Below are 22,369 nucleotides of genomic sequence, written 5' to 3' on the forward strand. Positions count from 1 at the left end.
CTGGTCCACATAAACTAGTATCTCTACTCTGCCCTTTTAGGTTTTAGCTTATTTCACATACACACTTAACTAATCTACTGTTAACCCAAATAATGATAAGAAACACGAGCAAAGCAAATGCTTTTTGACTTAGAACCTTCGCTTTAGAATAATGGCAATGGAAATTCAACAGCAGCTTAAAACATACTTTATGCAAAATGTATTTTTTTCTATTTTCACCATTAGCCTTTACTACTTGATTTATCTCTTTTAGCTATTTTCAAATTTGACCAAGGGCTGTCTGAGCCTAATCATGGTGGTCTTTTGAAGATGCTCTAACGTCTGTTAAAAAATAATTATCAAAAAATAGGAATTTAAAAATTCCAAAAAGGTAGCACATCCAAAAATGTAAGTACTCACATTTCCATTTCTTTATTGGCACACGCCAAAAAGGAACGTACAAAATAATTATATTTTACTTATAACTTAAGAAATACTGACAAAATACAGTAGCGCCACCTATGGGCTAAATTGCACCATGTGTCCGCGAACAGAAGTGCTTCCTTACAGTTACAAAAGACACACACCGACTTTTAATGGCCCAAATACGACCGAAAAAGAATGATAACAATAGGAATGTATTTGATTTTGAGCAATAACAATGGAACTACTGAACATTATTACACCACTATTACCTAAAGGAACACAATGTTCATTACGTCACGACTTTCTTAATGCGACCAATTAAGAGAGGTCTTGTTCAGTCCCTTCTTTCTCTCACCCAATGAAGGTGATTCTTATTGGTTTCTGGAGTGGGAAGGGCACTTGGCACTTTCTGCATGCAGGCAGCAGCAGGCAGGCATTTGGGACTGGCTGGCGTGTTACTTTGCCTGGCTGTGGACGTTAGTGTGTAAAACGAATCAAATCGACATAAGGACAACAATATATATTTGCTTACATACAGTTGTGACATTTGGGGTTTGAAATGGGGGGTAACAGCCCAAGCCACATGTCTTACCCAGACGATGGTGAAGGCGGAGTTACTTTTGTGAAGGGCATTAAGGTGAGTGCACTGAGAAACTTGGATCTATAAAATATTATAATTCATACACATCCTAATGGCTGCAAAATAGGCTAATCGATTCGTTTATTATTATACAAATATTACTGTATATTTTGATATAATTGTGTCTTTGCTGAACAGTACAAGCAATTGTAGCCTATTCAGCCTCGTTTCAGATAAATAAGGCAAATCTTAATTAAGTCCAGGGTGATCTGCCCAATTTCTTCTTGAATGTGGCAGTTTCTGCCAACGGCATAACGTGAAGAACTGTATGAGATTGAGTACTGCACATGGGAGGCTCTCTTTATAGCTAAATATAGAGACCAAAGTGCATGTGGGCAGGGGGTGGTCTTGTGTTGACACAAGAATGAAAACTTCTATTACATGTTACACCTAATTTTAAAGGTGCAGTAATTTATATAGGCTATATAAAATAATTCTTAATGCAGCTCTATTCCATAGAGCCATTTATGACTTATTTCTCTTGGATGGAGTTGGTATCCTGATAACTGACTGACCTGAAAATGTATTTTCTCGTTTCTCTGTTTACTAAAGAGCTGGGAAAATGTGGAGGCCACAAGGGGGCGTGGTCTCCACATCTCTCCAGCTCTTTAGTAAACAGAAAATCCACTTCCAGGTTGGGATACCAATTTAACTGCAATGAGGAGAGATACCTCATTAGAGAATACAGGGATAAACACATGAAAATGGATGCCAAGGGATGAAAAAACGGAACTGGAAGCTGATAAATGATCTTTGACATTATTTAACATCTGAAAATGTATTTTCTGTTTGCTAAAGAGCTGGAGAGATTGGGGAGACCATAGCCCAGTCTGTGACCTCTGCTGCTAGCTCCGGGACTTGGTCACCTATCGTTAAGTTCTGGTTGAGGCGAAACCGTCAAACCTGGAGGCACGTTCCTGATTGGAAACGCAACTCTATATTAAAGGAGCATGCACTTTCCCAATCAGGAACGTGCCAACATTACTAATTAACCTCAAGTTGGCAAAAAGAAAAGAATAAGTAAGACATTAAAAGGAAAAAGGTTGTTTTAACCATGGATTCCTTTTTTCAGACCATCGGAACTACAGACATCTGTACGATGATGCTGGTGAAAGTTGCAATCTTTACATTTTTGATAAGATACTTGCCAGCAAGGTGCTACCTAGGTGATACTTCCCATAGACAGCCCATTCATCCAAACAGAAAAGTCCTATCTAATTATATTAAACAACGTCCACTCACAGTTAACAGTCTTTGTATTGAGTTGTGCTTGAAATGTACTGTAATTCTGCAAAGTTGTGCAAACTGTTAATAAATATTTCAATCAATCAGTCAAAATCACCAACATTGCAGCTGTAGGGAAAGCTTGAATTATCCTCTTTCAATCTGTAAAGTGTTTGTTTCATAAAAATCCACCGTAGACATTTTATGAGCTACTTCCTGTCAAGAAATTCTTTGCATGTGATTTGTGAAGTGTTGGAGTTTAGAAGCGCTCGTTGAATATCACTCAACGGCCCATGCGTACCACCTGTTTTGAATGTGCACATAGTGCAGCAGGCAGCAGGAGGTTGCTTTACTGATAACGAGCGCTTCCATACTCTGATACTTAGAAAATAATCATCTGCAAGGAATTTCTTGACAGGAAGTAGCTCATAACATGTCTACGGTGGATTTTTATTTAACAAAGATAATTCAAGCTTTCCCTACAGCTGCAATGTTGGTGATTTTGATGTTGTTTAATATAATTAGAGAGGACTTTTCTGTTTGGATGAATGGGCTGTCTTTGGGAAGGTGGAGAGCAGAGGTGGAGGTCACAGATGAGGCAAGAGAGACCCCTCAATGCTTCAACTGTTTAATAATACACTTTTTTGAGGGGTGCATGGCTTTTGAAGATTACATAATGGCAGCCACGTCTATGGTATTTTTGAGGGGCGCTAGACGCTAGTCCCTCCTATATCCAGCTTTTGGTGTCTGTTCACAAACTTTGTCCTACACAAACATTAAATTCCAATGAATGGAGAATTTTACGTCATGGTGTCTGAGCAAATAGACATAGTGTCTATTTTACGCCATGATTAGAGATGTCCCGATACTGTATCGGTATCGGAAAAGTATCTATATCGACCCTTTTTGGTCATATCGGGTCATATCGGTATCGGCACAGGGGTAAGGGGTTGACACTATGGCAGGTAAATAAAATGTTGGGGCATGTGGAGTTTGCTTTCGAGTTGCCCAAACAGCAAGTGCACCTTTTGAGTGAGGAGTCTGCTATTAACAACAACAGATAAAATAAGTAATTTTCTTTTTTTTATTATTATAAATATTATTCTCTGGTATCGGCTAACACAGAAATTGTGGTATCTGGATCGGATCGGGAACTAAAAAAGTGTATCAGGACATCCCTAGTCATGATGATGTACGATGATAAGAGCGCCCCTCACTTCACACGGGTATGAAAGCCTTTGTGAGCATCGTTTGCCAGGGCACTAAATGATGACGTAAGACGTCATATTGTTTTTTTACCAGAAAAGATCATTTACTCAGCGGCTTTTAATGCTTTGAATAAATATGCCCTGTTTGAATAAATATGCCCTGATACTGATCTAAAGACCTTTCATTTCCACAGCTGTCGGATAGAGTCGTCAACCGCATGAAACAGCCTTCAACTGTTGGGAAACCTCAACCATCTGCAACTTGTCCTGCTCCTGAACCAGAACCACTCATCATTACTCCCCCCGATGCCCCCAATGTTGAACACTCACTGCCACTTCTGGAACACCCTCCTGCTTTCTTCACCCCACCTTCCTCTACACCTGTACCTTCTCAACCTCTAAAACTTGCTCCCCCTGTTAAGTTTCATTCCCTTCCACCTTCTTCGGTGGAATCCACAGTTCTCCCTTCACCCGTAGAGCCATGTTCACCACCTCTCACAGAACCAGTTGTCACAGCCACACCCCCTCCTCCATCTGTTGAGCCTGAAGCTCCATCCAAACCTCCTGAAGTTGAAACGATTGTCCCACTTCTGGACTCTGTCTATATGGCTCCACCTGTGCCTGTTGAAAGAAAGGAGGAGCCCACAGCTCCTCCTGCCCCTGTAGAGGAGCCCATTGTCTGCCTGCCTTCTCTGACTCAGCAACCCACACCTGTTCAACCAATACTACAACCGCATGTAGAGCCAGAAGTCCTGCTGGCTGTTCCCCCAATGGCAGAACCTGAAGCTCTCCCCCTCGCTGCTGAGCCAGTAGCCCTGCCTTCTTCTCCATCATCAGAGCCTGAAGTTGTACCCACTGTGGTTGGGCCTGCGGTCCTCTCTCCAGCCAATGAGCCAGCTATTAAACCAATTATCTTTAGTAGTCTCTCAACAGTGGAGCCTGTAGTTACTTCATGCCCTGTTGAACCCATTGTGTTGCCCCCACCTGCTGAGTCAATAGTCATGGCTCCACCTTCAGAGCCTGAAGTTGTACCCCCTGTGATCGAGCCTGTTGTTCTCTCCCCAGCCACTGAGCCAGCTATTAAACCAATTACCATTGATTTAACCTCAACCGGGGAGTCCGAAGTTAAATCGGCACCAGTTGAACCCATTGTGTTTCCCTGGCTGGCTCCACTACATTCAGAGCCTGAAGTTGTACCCACAGTGGTTGATCCTGTGGTCATCTCTCCAGCCACTGAGTCAGCTATTGAACCAATTATCTTTGGTAGTCTCTCAACAGTGGCGCCTGTAGTTACGTCATGCCCTGTTGAACCCATTGTGTTGCCCCCACCTGCTGAGTCAATAGTCATGGCTCCACCTTCAGAGCCTGAAGTTGTACACACAGTGGTTGATCCTGTTGTTCTCTCCCCAGCCACTGAGCCACCTATTGAACCAATTACCATTGGTTTAACCTCAACCGGGGAGTCTGAAGTTAAATCAGCACCAGTTGAACCCATTGTGTTGCCCCCACCGGCTGAGTCAATAGTCCTGGTTCCTCCTCCACCTTCAGAGCCTGAAGTTGTACCCACAGTGGATGAGCCTATGGTTCTCTCCCCAGCCACTGAGTCTGCTATTGAAGCAATTATCTATGGTAGTCCCTCAACAAAGGAGCCTGTAGTTACATTAGCACCTGTTGAACCCATTGTGTTGCCCCCACCGGCTGAGTCAATAGTCATGGCTCCACCTTCAGAGCCTGAAGTTGTACACACAGTGGTTTATCCTGTTCTCTCCCCAGCCACTGAGCCAGCTATTGAACCAATTACCATTGGTTTAACCTCAATCGGGGAGTCTGAAGTTAAATCAGCACCAGTTGAACCCATTGTGTTGCCCCCACCGGCTGAGTCAATAGTCCTGGCTCCACCTTCAGAGCCTGAATTGTTGCCCACATCTCCAGAGCCTGTCGTTTCAGCTACACCTGTAGATCCTATAGTTCTAGCCGTTCCTGTTGAAATTGATCAAACTGCTTCCACTGCACCTGCTGTCACAGCTCCCTCCGTTGAATGTGCTGAAATGGTTGCACCAGTTGAAGCTAAAATCCTTCCAACCCGTTCACCTGTGCAAACGGTTCTATCTACCCCTGGTGAGTCTGTTACACTTCCCACCACATCACCTGAGCTTAGAAGCGAAATACCTCAAATTACTCCAGTTGAGTTAGCTACCATTGAGCCTGTAGCTCTACCTACACCAGTCGTCGAGACTGTTTCTGCTAAGCCTGTAGCTCTACCTACACCAGTCGTTGAGACTGTTTCTGCTAAGCCTGTAGCTCTACCTACACCAGTCCTCGATACTGTTTCTGCTAAGCCTGTAGCTCTACCTACACCAGTCCTCGATACTGTTTCTGCTAAGCCTGTAGCTCTACCTACACCAGTCGATGAGACTGTTTCTGCTAAGCCTGTAGCTCTATCTACACCAGTCGATGAGACTGTTTCTGCTAAGCCTGTAGCTCTACCTACACCAGTCGTTGAGACTGTTTCTGCTAAGCCTGTAGCTCTACCTACACCAGTCCTCGATACTGTTTCTGCTAAGCCTGTAGCTCTACCTACACCAGTCGATGAGACTGTTTCTGCTAAGCCTGTAGCTCTATCTACACCAGTCGATGAGACTGTTTCTGCTAAGCCTGTAGCTCTACCTACACCAGTCGATGAGACTGTTTCTGCTAAGCCTGTAGCTCTACCTACACCAGTCCTAGATACTGTTTCTGCTAAGCCTGTAGCTCTACCTACACCAGTCGTTGAAACTGTTTCTGCTAAGCCTGTAGCTCTACCTACACCAGTCCTAGATACTGTTTCTGCTAAGCCAGTCGCTCTACCTACACCAGTCCTAGATACTGTTTCTGCTAAGCCTGTAGCTCTACCTACACCTGTCCTAGATACTGTTTCTGCTAAGCCAATCGCTCTACCTACACCAGTCGTTGAGACTGTTTCTGCTAAGCCTGTAGCTCTACCTACACCAGTCCTAGAGACTGTCTCTGCTAAGCCAGTCGCTCTACCCACACCAGTCCTAGAGACTGTCTCTGCTAAGCCAGTCGCTCTACCTACACCAGTCCTAGAGACTGTCTCTGCTAAGCCAGTCGCTCTACCTACACCAGTCCTAGAGACTGTCTCTGCTAAGCCAGTCGCTCTACCCACACCAGTCCTAGAGACTGTCTCTGCTAAGCCAGTCGCTCTACCCACACCAGTCGTTGAAACTGTCTCTGCTAAGCCAGTCGCTCTACCCACACCAGTCCTAGAGACTGTCTCTGCTAAACCAATCGCTCTACCTACACCTGTCGTTGAGACTGTTTCTGCTAAGCCAGTCGCTCTACCCACACCAGTCCTAGAGACTGTCTCTGCTAAGCCAGTCGCTCTACCCACACCAGTCGTTGAAACTGTCTCTGCTAAGCCAGTCGTTCTACCCACACCAGTCGTTGAAACTGTTTCTGCTAAACCAGTCGCTCTACCTACACCAGTCGTTGAGACTGTTTCTGCTAAGCCAGTCGCTCTACCCACACCAGTCGTTGAAACTGTTTCTGCTAAACCAGTCGCTCTACCTACACCAGTCGTTGAGACTGTTTCTGCTAAACCAGTCGCTCTACGTTCTCCAGGTGAGACTATTTATGCTGAGCTATTAGCTTTACTTTCTGCAGTTAAGACTATGTCTGTTGAGCCTGTAGCACCTACACCAGTTGAGACTATTTCTATTGAGCCTGTAGCTGTCCCTATATCAGTTGAGAGTACTCCAGTTGAGCGTACTACTCCATTTCACACCATAGATCCATTTTGTCCTGCTGAATCATTGTCCTGCCCCTCTCCTCCACTCACAGAGCCCGTGTCTGTCGTACCTTCATCTCCACCCGATGCTCTTCCTGTTCTTCCACCTCCTGTAGAGCATGCATCACCACCATCACCTCCCCTTGCTTCCACACCTGCACGAGAGCACATTACCGAAGAGCCCATGGAGCTGCTGCCTCCGCCCTGTCACTCCATGGAAGTGGCCATTCTATCCACGTATCCACCTTTTACGGAGCCCTCTGAGGAGCCAATATTCACCCCTCCAAGTCCGCCAGCTTTGGAGCCTATTGTGATGCTCCCTCCCCCTGTCTTTGACGAGGAAGTTCCTGTCATGATGAGCCCACCACCCCCACCTGCACCAGGTAAGAACACATTTATTCTTCTTTTCAAAATCTTTTTAATGAAACATTTTCAATGACGGAAATCTCAGAGGCAGGTAAATAATTAAAATACCATGTTGTTGAGCAACCCATACCCTCCCAGACAAAAACAACCAAAACATTTTCTCCCCTTCCCAATTTGATAAGTAAGGCAATCCCTTCTTACTTTCCCCAGCCTCTCTACGAGTAGGCCTACTCAATCTCTGCTAACCCCCACAATAAGTCATTGGGAGGGTGAAGATAGCCTCGAGTCTCCTCCGATACCCAGGCCGTCAAGCCACCATCTTCTTTTCACGTGACAGTGAAGGGTCTCACTAGGGGGCGTTAACGCATGTGGAGGTACCCGCTATCGCTACCCAGTCCCAGTCCCAGTCCCCCACCCCCCCCCACCCCCCGAACAGGTGGCCTAAGAACACATTTCTTTCATTTCCAAGATCTGCATGCCAGGTAACGATAAGTTGAATATTCAGACATGCAGAATAGATGAACCACTTAGTTGACTGTTTTATTTTTGGTCCCCTCTTTTTTTCCCCTGCACCAAATCTCGTCTTCGAAAATAGATCTATAGCTCACACCGCGTTGTGGGCCATGTATTGAGCTATAGATCTATAGCTCACAGCGCGTTGTGGCATGTATTGAGCTCACACTGCGTTGTGGCAGATATTGAGCTTGTAAAACAGATATTCTTAGTGAATGTTGGCCTATTATGACATGCCTAAAATAGGGAAGCTAGAGTTCATGTGAACACCTTGAGGGCCCGGACCTATTTAATCCATTAATAAAATGTATAATCTCCGTCCCGTTTATCAATCTCCGTCTCGGGCAACTGACCGTGAACTTGAACTTGACGGTGATCTTAAGAGGCTATGAGAAGATTGTTTACACAAAAAGATCTTTATTGACATGATGTGTGGTACCATTTTCTGCTGCAGTGGATGAAGCCACGCTGAGGAGGAATATCGAAGAGGAGCTGCAGAATGCTCTGGGGCTGGAGATCAGCCAAAAGAAGCAGGAGCTTATGAAAGAGTAAGCAATCTTATTATTCTAATTAGAAGGACGCAACATGTCATATCTGTGTCTTTATGTGTGATGTGTTTGCATTTTGTGTGCAGGTTAGAGGAGATGAAGGCCCTGGCCATAGCTCATGCGAAAGCAGAAGCCAAGGCCATGGTTGAGAAGCAGGTAAAGAAGATGGTGGCTGAGGAGAAGGCAGTATACATGGAGAACCTGAAAGAATCCCTCATGACAGAGCGCATGAAAACAGAGGACGAGAGACTCATGGCCCAGCTATATGTAAGAACAACAACAAGCATGGCAATGATGGTGGTTAGGAGGACATGTTATTTATCAATTCACTACTATTACTATACTCTAGTCTATAGTATTGTTACTATAGTATTATGCTGTTACTGTTATTACCCTGTAATAGTGAAAATAATTTAATTTATAATTAAAATCATGCGTATGGCTGTATTTTATATTATTTGGTTTTACTTTAGACTGGTAGGTCCAAAGGCTATCTCATTGTAGAGTGGAATGGTTCATGTAGGCTGCTAGCTCTGGTCCATAGCTCTAATGCGTTGCATTTAGAGCTATGTTACTCTCAACTTCCGCCGCTTGCATGAATGCAGACCAGCCTCTCCTCTTTAGCGTAAATAAAAAGAACGTTTTTGCTACTCACCAAAACAAAAGCGGGTTGTGTCATTAGAAAGCTTACTTTCCTTAGTGGAAGCACTCTGAGCCCCCCACCACACGTATAAACTGTACTTTTTGTCCAGAAAGGGATTTTTTCCACCGGAGGAAAAATATTGTCTATGAGGCAATTCTCTGGGCAATATCGGTAGAAGGCGCAGTGGAGTAACTAAAAGTATTTTTTTTCCCGGTGGAAACAAAATCCCGTTTTGGCCAAAAAGTACAGTTTATACGTAAACGTAAACGTTCTTTTTATTTACGCTAAAGAGGAGAGGCTGGTCTGCATTCATGCGAGCGGCGGAAGTTGAGAGTAACATAGCTCTAAATGAAACGCATTAGAGCTATGGACCAGAGCTAGTAGGCTGCATAGCTATAATTACCAGAGTGGCAAAAGACTGTTGCTGATGTATTTTATGTTTCTGATGTTGTTTCTTGCATGTTAAATCGGCTTGAGTTTCTTCTTTGAGTTTGGCTCTGTATGTTTGACTGTTACTTCTAATCAGCTTGGCTTCTCTACGCAGCTTATACTGAACTGACCGGATATTGGTCAGTTAAGGGCTGCTTTCTGACCTCGGCACACAAGTGCCCCAGTGCTTGCACGTTTTCTGACAGAATTGTATGTGTTTGGTGGTTTAGAATGTCTCATAATCCAACTGTAAACACAGAATTCTCTCCATTTCTTACTGCACCTCCCCTGTCTTGTCTTCTGGCCATGTTTCAGTGGTTGGAGCTGAAGGTAAGATACGAGATAACTCCTAGATGCATGGCTTTAGTTTTCACTTTGTTTCATCTTTCCTGGCAATTACACGGTACACTAAAAAAAGAACGCAGTAAAGGTCTCCACACACCGGGCGCGAATCGGATGCGAATTCGGATTTTTAGCAGCGTTTCTCCATCGGTTTTCCGAAAAACGCGGCCGGTGTGCAACCACCTTTACCCACCTGTTTTTTCTTGCCGCATGTTATCTCATCTTGGCAGTCATTACTATGTATTGGTTGTTAGAGCTACATTGTGCAGATGTCATCATCAGCATGGCTGTCATTGTCCTGAATTTCCCCATGGGGATCAATAAAGGTGTCTCATTGACATTTACAGATGTAGGTAACAGTGTGGTGTTGTATTTCCTCCTTCAGGAACATAAGCTGGATGAGAAAGAGAAAGAATTGGCAAAACAGACTGCCTTCTTTAAGGAACACGTGGCTAAACTTGAAGCAAAGGTATCCCAATTGCATCATGGTGTATATATTGACACGTCACTTTCCTGTACAGTATATTCCTTGAATCACTCGAACCGTCAGACTTCACTATTCTATTTGTTTTGTTGTTGATATTCCGATATGCTTTTGTTTGACACAGAGTTCTCAGTTTTACAAAGTTACAGCTGAGAGCTTCCAGAAGGGCAAAGAGGACGCACATGGCCGTTTTGCGTGAGTTTGAACCCCATTTTGGGCGGGAACCCCTTTTGGTGTTAGCATTATGTTATGCTTTAGCTATTGAAAAATAGCAGATCTACAAGCTCATAGCGCGCCACCGAGTGGCACGCTACGAGCTTGTAGGTCTGCTATTTTTGAAAAATCGAAGAACGACTGACAAACAGCTTTTTCAGAAAACTGTCAGGATGTAGAAGACATTTTTAGAATCTGATATCAGGTCAAAATGGGTTAATGCCATTCCCAACGTACACTCTTCAGAATAGTCTGATTGCAGCATGGTATGTTCCAGCATTAACACCACCATTATGTGTAATGTTTCTCCTCCCAGGCGGTTCAATAGAACTCCAGTATGTGGTGACCTGCAGAGTCAGATCTTGAAATGCTTTAAGGAGAATGCAGGCAACACCCTGTCCTGCTCCGGGATCGCCGCTGCCTACATGAAGTGTGTGGACAACGCCAAAAAAGTAGGACTAAATCCCATTATGCCTAATCTAGTGGCTGTGTCACTGTCCACAGAAAGTGTCTTATGGGTGGAGAAGTGCTTGCATCTATCTATTGTGTTTGTCAATCAGTGGACCATGACACAGTTTAAACACAACTCTCCTTTACTTTCAAACTCAGAGTAAAACATAACAACAGCAAAGCAGCAACATCACACACCATGTTGTGTATCAAGACTGAAGTAGTCGATCCCTGATAATCCCCCCAATCATCACACAGGCAACACAGGAATATGCAACGAGTGCAGCACAATCAAACAGCTGTCAGTGAGACATAACACTATCATTTATTGACGCTGACAACATTCAAATTTGTCAACCGTTGTCTGTCAATGTCTCATCATCTGCGTTATTTGCACAGATAACCTTACTATAGCTGAAACGACGGGAAACATGGACTTAGTTGTCATAGTTGTGTTAACTATTCAATGTAATGTCCCAAATAACCGGGTTGTCAGACACCTCCAGAAGTATCCAGCGTGACATTGTTGATGAGTGGTACTCCCAGAGCTCTGAAACACGATGCTGTGCACTGGGAAGAGGAGCGCTCCGGAACGTCTTTACCTAGTCATTTCTTCTACTACGGCATTTCCGGGTTTTGCCTGCGCCGATCTGGTTGGATTCATTTTATTTAATGATTAAAATAGTGCATTTTAGAGAGAAGCTGGGGACCTGAGACGCTTCCCAGCTACGAGAATAGACTTTTACCAAGGTCTAGCAGGCTTTGTTTCGGTGAGTAGTTATAGCGTTTTGTTTATTTGCTGGGATTTGAAAACCCGCACACGGGAGTGAGAATATCACTAGAGGGCTGCGGAAGGGACTTCCACAGGGCGTCAGAGAGAGACTCGCTGTAAGCACTGGACCAGGGCTAGTCTTTACTATTGAAAATGCATGACAGAAAGGCGCTAGCAGGTAGCAGCTCCAATAACACTTTCTGTGGACAGAGCCCCTTATACTCTGCACACCGAAAATAACAGATCTTTTATGAATCAGGCATGCCACATTATGCTTTCTGTACTATTTACTACAATACATCTACTGTTTTAACATCTTTTAATCCTGCCCTTTCCTCCTCCCAGAAGACGAGCACTGGAGGCTAATATGATCATCTGTGGACACCTGCCTTAATACCTCGCTGATGCCATTACTGCAGTCCAACACCAAAGGAACGGAGACGGGCGGCATTCACCAAACACACTTAAAGATTAACTAACAGTCCAAACCAGAGACTAAAGCCCACAGGTACCAGAGAGGGAATTGCAACAGCATCTACCTCGTAATTTTACAGACATCTGGACGACCGGCATTAGAAGTGAGCCTGATTTATGCTTCAGGGTCGTGCCGTCACTCGCCAAATTACATTTTGTCAACAAACCATATCCATATAGCATAATTTATACTCCATCACATGACCGTGTCGCTTGCCAGAAATAACTGAATCTTCAGTGGTAATTATACCACGTCTTTTCGGCAAGCGACAATGTTATACAAAATAGGCTTAACTTGGGCTTTAGACTGGCGTGTTTGATATAGTGACCATGTTTTGTTCTTGGGACTGGTTCATAATAGACACATTGACACTATGCTACAGCTATAATGAAAGATGGATCATTCCTTTTTGCTCACGTACATCTGTTTTCCAACAATGCAAAACAAGACATTTACAGAAGTATTTCATTTCCATGTTCAACTGTAGGGTTTCAGCTGGGGTAGTAGTGTGACATTTGTATGTACTGAGATGTGGTGTAATAGATTGATATCCACCATTGCCTTAATGCTATTGACATATCTTGACAAATCAGAAAATAAGAAAAGAAATCCACTGCATAAAGAATTGTGGCTTTAAACCCATTTAAGCCTGACGTCGAAATAAAAAAAACGTTTGCTCTGAAAGAATATATATATTCAAAGATTTGTGCCGCATTTTTACGATTTAAAAAAAATAGCAGACCTACAAGCTCGTAGCACGCCACTCGGTGGCGTGCTATGAGCTTGTAGATCTGCTATTTTTCAATAGCTAAAGTATAACATAATGCTTAGTTAAAACACCAAAAGGGGTTCCCGTCCAGAATGGGTTAAAGCTTGTGCATAATGCTGGTGTATTCTGAATAAGTAAAGTGAGGCACTTTAATGTAACTTTTTAAAGTAAAAAATGATGATGTTCTCAATAAATGTTGCAAAAACATGACATTTCACTGCTTTGTGGATACTGCCCTCTTGTGGATTTTGAGCAAATGATGATTTATAAGAAATATTGTTTGTGTGACTTGTGTCATCAAACAATTATGCTGCTAGGAAATAAAGAGCAATGACTGCAAAGAACGCATTATGTAGCCAGCCAGCTTAGCAAAATTGGTAATTTATTAGTTGGTTCTGGTTCCTAGGACAAAGAGTAGCCTATGGCCCCGTTGTTGAAATTCTACCAAGACCGTATTTTACCAGGCATTCACTATTTGGACGTAAATGGACTTTCCAATGTTTCCATGGAGGTCGACACCATGTAAGTAGACTTGTAGTGTTGTAGATGGATGGTAGACAAGTTTCACATTCTGCTACCATGTAAGTAGACTTGTAGTGTTGTAGATGGATGGTAGACAAGTTTCACATTCTGCTACCATGTAAGTAGACTTGTAGTGTTGTAGATGGATGGTAGACAAGTTTCATGTAAGTTTCATGTAAGTAGACTTGTAGTGTTGTAGATGGATGGTAGACAAGTTTCATGTAAGTTTCATGTAAGTAGACTTGTAGTGTTGTAAATGGATGGTAGACAAGTTTCCGAACCCCCCCCAAAAACGGGCATCTCAATGTGCTACTGTACTGATGGATCTGGTGAATATTCACTGTCATTGTGAAGCGCGACACCTGTGGAGCTTTGCTCGTAAATGGCACGTTTATTTTTTCCCCACATATGTGTCGGTCATAAAGATTTCAATCAAACGGCAGGTCGGCAACTGATGCCGATATATTCAGAATGGTAACCGGAAAGTCACCCCTTTTCCGACTTGCCGCAACATTTGCGGACATCTCGCCGGACATGTCGCTGTGAAGGTCCCTGAAAGTCCGGACATGTCGCCCACCAAATAAACGGTGTGTGACAGAGGCAGCTTAGGCAGGGCGGGAAAGCAAAACAAAGTAAAGTTGCTGTTTGAAGACCATGGTACGTGACATCTAGTCTGCAGACTTGATGTCACGTTCCTGCGTTAGCCATAAAGGAAACTGGCCAACATACCAATGGTGTTCTGTTACGTATTGTAGGCTACTGTTTATGCATAAGTGTACTTATTTGGTATGTTTTTTTACTTAACTGTGTTGGAATCCACCATTACTCTTTGAAAATAGCACTAGCCTATTTCTTATTGTAATGTGGTATTGAGATATTGTCTGTGATGATTTTCATTTCTTATGGGATCTAAACGTCCCCCAAACAACTGGCAGACACGAAGAACGGGAGAAGTACTCAACGAGTTCATGGGAAAAAAATATAATATTGTGTTGTGGATATAAAACAGCAAGGGAACGGAACAAAATTGATCTTTCAAACTCTGCACCATCACTTGCACCATAAGGAGCTTTTCTTTGAAGCACAGTGTATACTCTACTCAGAGGCCTTGGCCTTCCCCACAGGGCATCCATTTTAACGCTGGAGCTAGCGATTATTAGCTCCGCCAGGCTGTACGACCAATGCCCGGAGACGATGTTTTTGCTCCTGTCCATCCATCTGTGCATGTCTTTGAGCGGCTAATCTCCAGCACAGCTGGACCGATCGGCATACAACTTTGTATGCACACTCGCAGTAGGTCAAGGAAGGATCTTTTCACCAAATGCATTCTCACCTTCATAACAGGTCACAGACAGGATCGCATCATGATTAACTTATAGGTCATAGTCGGTCTCTTCTGTCAGGTGTTCCCTCAGTGGAGGTGACCCAAGAAGCTGCTTCCCCTCAAACTCTGAGGTTGAAATGGTTTTATGATTTGAGCAAGGCATGAACTAACAGGGTGAATGGTGAAGTTAATGTAATGTAAAGACAATTAGTTTTTAGTACACCTACTGTAGTTGACATGGCTATACTGGCCTGAAGGGGAGATATTGTACTTATGAGCTTCAGGCTTTGGATGAGTGGTAAAAATGTGGTCTCTCATGCAGGAGCCCCATGCTTCAAATCCTGCATCAGACATAAAAGTTATGGATTGTAGGATACCAGATAAACATCAAAGCTAGCATCTACATACACTAGTATGTATGGCCATAGACATCATGACAAATGTGATGAGGTCAGCACATTTTGGGCACATTTGGGCAAGTGGCTATGGCTGCTTTTAGCCCAAGGAGTGTATTTTGTGCAAAATGAATGCTTGGAATGGATTCAGAATCATGAATGTCACATGCTACTTAAAGCAAAAGGAAAATTTGACAGTTTTACCTGCCATAGGATGTTAATGGTAGGGTCACAAGAAACCCCTATAAAAAGAATGCCCAATACTAACAGCCGGTCAGCAAGTATGAGAACTTTAAGATCGGCACTGTCTGTTACTGGCTTTTAATCACTGACTCCTGCATGGACTCTGGTTCACTTGTAATCTTAGAATGTTGAAAGATTGTCTGTATTCATCCAGATAGTGTTGAAGGTCTGTTGACAGACCATATATGGTATATATGAATTTCACTGTTGAGTGACACACAGATACACATATCCATTCTTAAATTCATTGTTGATGGATGAATAATATTAACTTTGGATGTATACATTTAATGATAGACTGTTACTGTACATATGTTCAAAAGTAGTGCCGATATCTAGGCCATATTTTGGCCATATTTTATTTTTTGCACACTCCCTAGAGGCCAAGAACAAACCTTTGATCTGCATTTTTCACATCTGCCTTTTATAGTGCCACCAGGAGACCGACTTTTGTAAAACAATTTTTTTTTACATTACTCCTCCAGATTCTGTCAAGACGGATCTGTCCGATATTTCATATTCCATCCTAATTGGCTAAGAGGACAGATCAAGTACGTATGTTGTTTCCCAAGGAATTATCAACCATGTGAACTTCTTTGTAGACATTCTAGTGGAGAGTGTTAGGTCTGTCTGTGTTCTTTTCACCAACCGCTGAGACCAGCACCTCTAGGCCTTCTAGATTAGAATCTCTGTTTCACTCATGGTTTTATGCTGAATGCTGTAAATTATTGATTAAAACAGTTGCTAATTGAAACTGTCGAGCAGGCAGGGTCATGTCAGTGAGACAACTCTGTCATGAAACACATGACTGTCTAGGCAACCAATGGGGGGGAGGGGGGGGGGGGGGGTAGAGAGAGAGAGAGAGAGAGAGAGAGAGAGAGAGAGAGCGAGAGATGGAAGGAGAATGAAGAGGGAAAGAGAAGGGAAAGTATTCTCCCTGTCTGATGCCAGATAGAGCAGCTGGTGTGGATTATGGGATGGCAGAGTGGTAAGGATGTGGGCTGGCGGGCAGGGGCAAGCTGTGGAACTGAGGGTGTCCAGAGAGGCATTCCATGCAATGCTGTGGCTGCAGACAGCTGGACATGGAGGTTGAGGGAAGGGACAGAGGCAGCGAGGAGAAGGGAGAGAGAACCTGTATGGATGCTGTGTGTGGATGGATGCTGCGTTGTCTCGCTGGATAACTGTTGTGGGCTCCTCTTACTGTAGGTACTGTGAAGAACGTGAATAAAGCGTGGCTGGCACGTTGGTGTGGGGGCAAGGCACTGATCTGGGTAAAGGGTTATGAGGTGAGGGGTTGATGTGACTCAGCCCACGGAGCCAAAAGTGACGGACAGATGAAAGAAGGGGAAGGAGGGACTCATCATGTGGTCAGCTGACTCATCATGTAGGAACGGAGTTACTCGGACTGAAGCACGTGCTGAGCTGCGGGGGCGCCGGGGGCTAGGATTAATTTGTGTATATTTGTGTGCATGTGCATGTTTTACTGGTGAACATCCCTTGGTGTTTGACAGAGGCAACAATTATTCCATTTCCTGTCACACAAATGGAATGCAGGAGTGGAATTCCTGTTTTGTGAGTCGTGCCCTCTCACCTGCTGTTGACACACAGTCACACACTGATCCTATTTCATCCTTTCACTCCTACCAGGGAATTTCCCAGTTCCTGTGGTCCGAAATGATGGTGGAACTCACCATGCGAGTGTGACTGTGGATAATTAGCCTACTGTTTGACAATTCTCTCAGTTCCTGGCTAGCTCAGAAGGAACTTGAATCACTTGTTGTTTAGTTTAGTTATGGAAACTCAAAGAAGGGAAACCATGGAATCATCCTATCCACTGATAATGAATGGAGCATTTGAGAGTCAGTCAAGTACAAGAATGGTGGAACTAATTCTAAAAGATTGAGTGGAAAAGTTGTGTTTGAAATTTTTGCCAGGGTGGGGTGTGTACTTGCACTGTGCATATTTGTAAATTGTGAGAGACAGAAAAAGAAAGGTTAAGCACTGAGTGTACAGTACAGTACATTTAGATGCTTTTCTGTGTGAGTGAGTGAGTGAGTGCGTGCGTGCGTGCGTGCGTGCGTGCGTGCGTGCGTGCGTGCGTGCGTGTGTGTGTGTGTGTGTAATAATGACTGGAAAGTGGCAGACAGTGGACAAACGACTCACACTTACGGAGAGAGTGAGAGTGCGCGTGACACACACACACACACACACACACACACACACACACAGTCACACACACATAGAGAGAGAGGGAGGCAGCAGGCGGTGCTCTCATTGGCCAGCTCCATCTCATAACTCCTGTGTGTTTCTCATGCACAGAGATGGACTGAGGAGTGAGGAGTGAGGACCACACACTGACATACAGTAGAGAGATGGACTGAGGACCACACACTGACATACAGTAGAGAGATGGACACATGGGCAGAGCACCTTGCTACTGAATCAGTAATCATGCAGACATCTTGGTTGGAGAAGGTGGAAGGTGAGTGAAAAGAGAGATACGGGCGTGTGTATGTTTGTTACTTACTGTGTATGTGTGTGTGTCAGTGTGTGTGTGTGTGTGTGTGTGTGTGTGTGTGTGTGTGTTATATGCATATATAATTAATTATTGTTGTATACCTGACACCAACGTAGCATTGCATTTCCTCATTTCATCCAAACAGCTATCATTGTTCTGCTCATTGTGTCAACATGAAGACCATGTCATCTGTAGCCATGCTGAATCTCTCTTGTTTCATCACACGGTCATTGAAATAAACCTGACCAAGAAAAGAGCATCAACAAGCTCCTATTACTCTTGGTTCTGTGGGAATAGGAGGCAGTACTCTGCTCTCAGCACACAGGTTGGTTCTGTGGGGATAGGAGGCAGTACTCTGCTCTCAGCACACAGGTTGGTTCTGTGGGGATAGGAGGCAGTACTCTGCTCTCAGCACACAGGTTGGTTCTGTGGGGATAGGAGGCAGTACTCTGCTCTCAGCACACAGGTTGGTTCTGTGGGGATAGGAGGCAGTACTCTGCTCTCAGCACACAGGTTGGTTCTGTGGGGGTAGGAGGCAGTACTCTGCTCTCAGCACACAGGTTGGTTCTGTGGGGATAGGAGGCAGTACTCTGCTCTCAGCACACAGGTTGGTTCTGTGGGGATAGGAGGCAGTACTCTGCTCTCAGCACACAGGTTGGTTCTGTGGGGATAGGAGGCAGTACTCTGCTCTCAGCACACAGGTTGGTTCTGTGGGGGTAGGAGGCAGTACTCTGCTCTCAGCACACAGGTTGGTTCTGTGGGGATAGGAGGCAGTACTCTGCTCTCAGCACACAGGTTGGTTCTGTGGGGATAGGAGGCAGTGCTCTGCTGCTCTCAGCACACAGGTTGGTTCTGTGGGGATAGGAGGCAGTACTCTGCTCTCAGCCCACAGGTTGGTTCTGTGGGGATAGGAGGCAGTACTCTGCTCTCAGCACACAGGTTGGTTCTGTGGGGATAGGAGGCAGTACTCTGCTCTCAGCACACAGGTTGGTTCTGTGGGGATAGGAGGCAGTACTCTGCTCTCAGCACACAGGTTGGTTCTGTGGGGATAGGAGGCAGTACTCTGCTCTCAGCACACAGGTTGGTTCTGTGGGGATAGGAGGCAGTACTCTGCTCTCAGCAACACAGGTTGGTTCTGTGGGGATAGGAGGCAGTACTCTGCTCTCAGCACACAGGTTCCCCGTCATCAGGACCTCATTAGCGGGTTGCGAGCATGCTTTCTCCTGCTCCGCCTTGGAGAGAAAAATACTTTCTCTATTACACACAGTTTACTGTTGGTAAATAGTAGACAGATTTCCTCTCCTCATGTCATCCACTCCAGATGCACTCGAGCCTCCCATTGTATTAGTTTCAGAATGGACATACTGTACTACAGTGGTTCTCAAACATTTTCATGTCAAATACCCCAAATTGTATTTGGCCACAGAACAACTTCTGAAAAGATTTTTTTTTTCAAGATTTTATTTACAAATGTTTTGAAAATAGCAGATCTACAGGGTATTTGTTTCACATAGCTGAAGTATAAAATAGAGTTAAAGGGTTTAAACTGGGGGCCCTGGGACTGGGAGTCACCAGATTCTACTTTGAGAACCACTGCTCTACTGCATGTACATTTGCTTGAATTGGCTTCATTTCAGTTTCCCTTCCCTCATCCAGGCTTTTTGATTATGTGATGGTATAGCGTACTCACTATGTGAGTGTCAGGTGACCACTGGTTGTCATCCTGCATCAGCATGTGTGGGATATATAGCATCAGCCATGGAACGAGAAAACCTCATTCTGTCATTTAAATCCTGTGTGCGATGATTTGTCAGTACAGTCCCTGATCAAAAGGAGGGTGGTAAAGTGGCATACTACTAATTAATGTCATATGGACTTTGCTCCCTAAAAGTGCATTTACATCTGTGGCTGATAGTCATTGTGTGTTCCAAAAGTTACAGACTGTAGAAAAGAATACCAGCTGGTATGAGGAACTGGATGGAACAGAGGCTATGTTTCAATGTCCTACTTTAAGAGGACTGCATGGGGATGAGTTTCTCTCGTCTGGCCCAGTGCCCAGAGCCTTACTGTGTTTCTGAAATCCACAGGATCCTTTAGAATGTGTCCTAAGAACACAGAGCACACCCTCTTAAGCATCTGACCTCACTGACGGAGCCCAAACATCCTTAACAAGCGTTCTGACAACATGCACCACCTCCATGTCACACAAGGGGGTAAAGGTTGGGTCTTTAATATGTAAATTGTCGAGACAACTTGTGATTTGGCACTGGAATAGAATAGAATAGAATTCAGTAGAACTGAATTGAATTAAAAATACCTTCCTTTTGTTTCATTAGATTGTAATTCCTGTGTGAGAGATGGCCCCACCCCCATCAAGTGGGGGCGGGGCTTGGTGCACGTGTCCCCCCACTGTAGAGCATGTGCATGTGCACATCTTGTCGTTTTCCAAATCACCCAAATCACTGAATGCTCCTTTAATGCAGGTTTTGAGTCTGGGTGGGTAGCCTAAATGTCACAATAAGTATTACTGACTGAATATTGATACTGAATAAATAACCTTCTAGCGAAACATGTGAAGGAGCCAGCGTGCAGGAGTTCTGTTTCTTCATCATCATCAGCAATATAGTCATTTCACTCTCAACCCTATGGAAAATCACATCAAGTCTTTATTTAGGGCCATTATTTTGTTTAAATAGGAACATGATACAGTGCTACATAATGTATCTCTGTTTGTGTACTATAGTTTGTGTTTCTGTTTATGTGCGTGTTGAGAGGAGGGTGTCATAATTTAACCTGCTGAAGACACGATTAAAGGACCACTTCACCACTTTTCAACCCATCATCATATAATAGGTCCTCTCACTAATAATCATGAAAAAAATGGCGCAATTCTTTTCTACTCTGTCTGTGTCTCATAGGAGGGCTGTTCAGAAACCGTCCTCCAGTGACATCATCGATGGGGAATCCAAGCTAATAGAAACTGCAGGCTTTCTAGTCCTGAAAAGTTGCAATGCGAAAATGGAAGCCATCGTTCTCACGATAATGAAAATCTAAAAAAATTTGTAAAAAAAAAAGAAATCTGCTTAATGATGATGTCACTGGAGGACGGTTTCTAAACTGCCCACAGCCCTCCTATGAGACACAGACTGAGTAGGAACAAATCGTGCCATTTTATCATGATTATTAGTGAGGACCTATTATATGAAGATCATAGGTTGAAAAGTGGTCCTTTAATGCCACTCCACTCTTCTAGAATGCGCCTCCATCAGCACATTCACCCTCTGTCTCCCGTCCCATACATTGCCCACATGCATCTTTCTCCATCTGTCATCCGTCTGAACTTACTGCAGCATACTATAGGAGCATTAACTCGACGATGAACCTGGAGAGTCATATTAACGTCCAAATGAGATATGGTAAAACATACCCAGACGGTGCACTATCCTCTGAAGCTCAAGGGAACAACAAGAGATTGCTGTCATCATATCACCATCCATAGCATGGATGGAGAGACTGCTATTCTTCATGGCCTGATGATGAACTGTGTTGACTGACTGACTCACTCCCGGCATTGATCAGAATAAACTCTGAGCTTCCTTGAAGCCAGAGGACAAAGAGTCACTAGAATGATGAGACAAATTGATGACTACGCTTTGCGTAACACATCACAGTTTCTCTGGATACTCTCTTCATTTGGCAGCTGCCATGCCCCAGTCATCATCATGATGACTGTTTCTTTCAGACCGGCAGGCATGAGGACAGAATTAAGGGGGCCTTCTAGCTCTTTGAATCAATGAAAATCAATGAGTCAATCATTTACAGCATAGCAAAGAACAACTGCCCATCATGGTATCATTCAAATGTAATCCATAACATTTGAATGATCATGACGTTTCCTCTAGCACCACCCTGAGGCAGAAATGTGAACTTTGCACAAAAAACATCTTGTAATCTAGTAGGAACTAAGATTGCAGGACTTTAATAATTCCAGTTTCAATTCCAGTTTCAAGATGAATAATTCAATTGTAGGGCAGATTTGGCACATGAACCTGGTCACCAGTGGGATGATGAACTGAACATGAACCTGGTCACCAGTGGG

At 44.0% G+C, this 22,369-nt stretch overlaps 1 protein-coding gene across 3 annotated transcripts; it reads left to right on the forward strand.

The window, feature by feature from the left end:
• The first annotated feature begins 779 nt into the window (after positions 1-779).
• On the forward strand, positions 780-12,510 carry chchd3b (coiled-coil-helix-coiled-coil-helix domain containing 3b). 3 transcript variants are annotated; one of them, XM_079501077.1, is made up of 9 exons: positions 780-1,042; positions 3,672-7,098; positions 7,318-7,647; positions 8,598-8,691; positions 8,778-8,958; positions 10,491-10,574; positions 10,714-10,784; positions 11,119-11,254; positions 12,370-12,510. In XM_079501077.1, exons 1-9 carry the CDS (start codon positions 965-967, stop codon positions 12,388-12,390), a joined length of 4,422 nt encoding a protein of 1,473 aa, XP_079357203.1. In that variant the 5' UTR covers positions 780-964; the 3' UTR covers positions 12,391-12,510. The 3 variants fall into 3 exon arrangements, with proteins under 3 accessions (XP_079357203.1, XP_079357205.1, XP_079357204.1); XM_079501079.1 differs by having other exon boundaries at positions 3,672-5,595; XM_079501078.1 differs by having other exon boundaries at positions 12,373-12,509.
• Positions 12,511-22,369: the final 9,859 nt, after the last annotated feature.

The sequence above is a fragment of the Electrona antarctica genome (genome assembly GCF_951216825.1).
Source record: "Electrona antarctica genome assembly, chromosome: 5".
Taxonomy (NCBI): Eukaryota; Metazoa; Chordata; class Actinopteri; order Myctophiformes; family Myctophidae; genus Electrona; species Electrona antarctica.

What these genes read in the sequence shown, in the direction of transcription:
- chchd3b (XM_079501077.1), top strand. Translation starts at nt 965, where the DNA reads ATGGGGGGTAACAGCCCAAGCCACATGTCTTACCCAGACGATGGTGAA. An exon ending in CTTTTGTGAAGGGCATTAAG is followed by an intron (nt 1,043 to 3,671) that starts GTGAGTGCACTG and finishes TCATTTCCACAG; the next exon opens with CTGTCGGATAGAGTCGTCAA. An exon ending in AAGCAGGAGCTTATGAAAGA is followed by an intron (nt 8,692 to 8,777) that starts GTAAGCAATCTT and finishes TTTTGTGTGCAG; the next exon opens with GTTAGAGGAGATGAAGGCCC.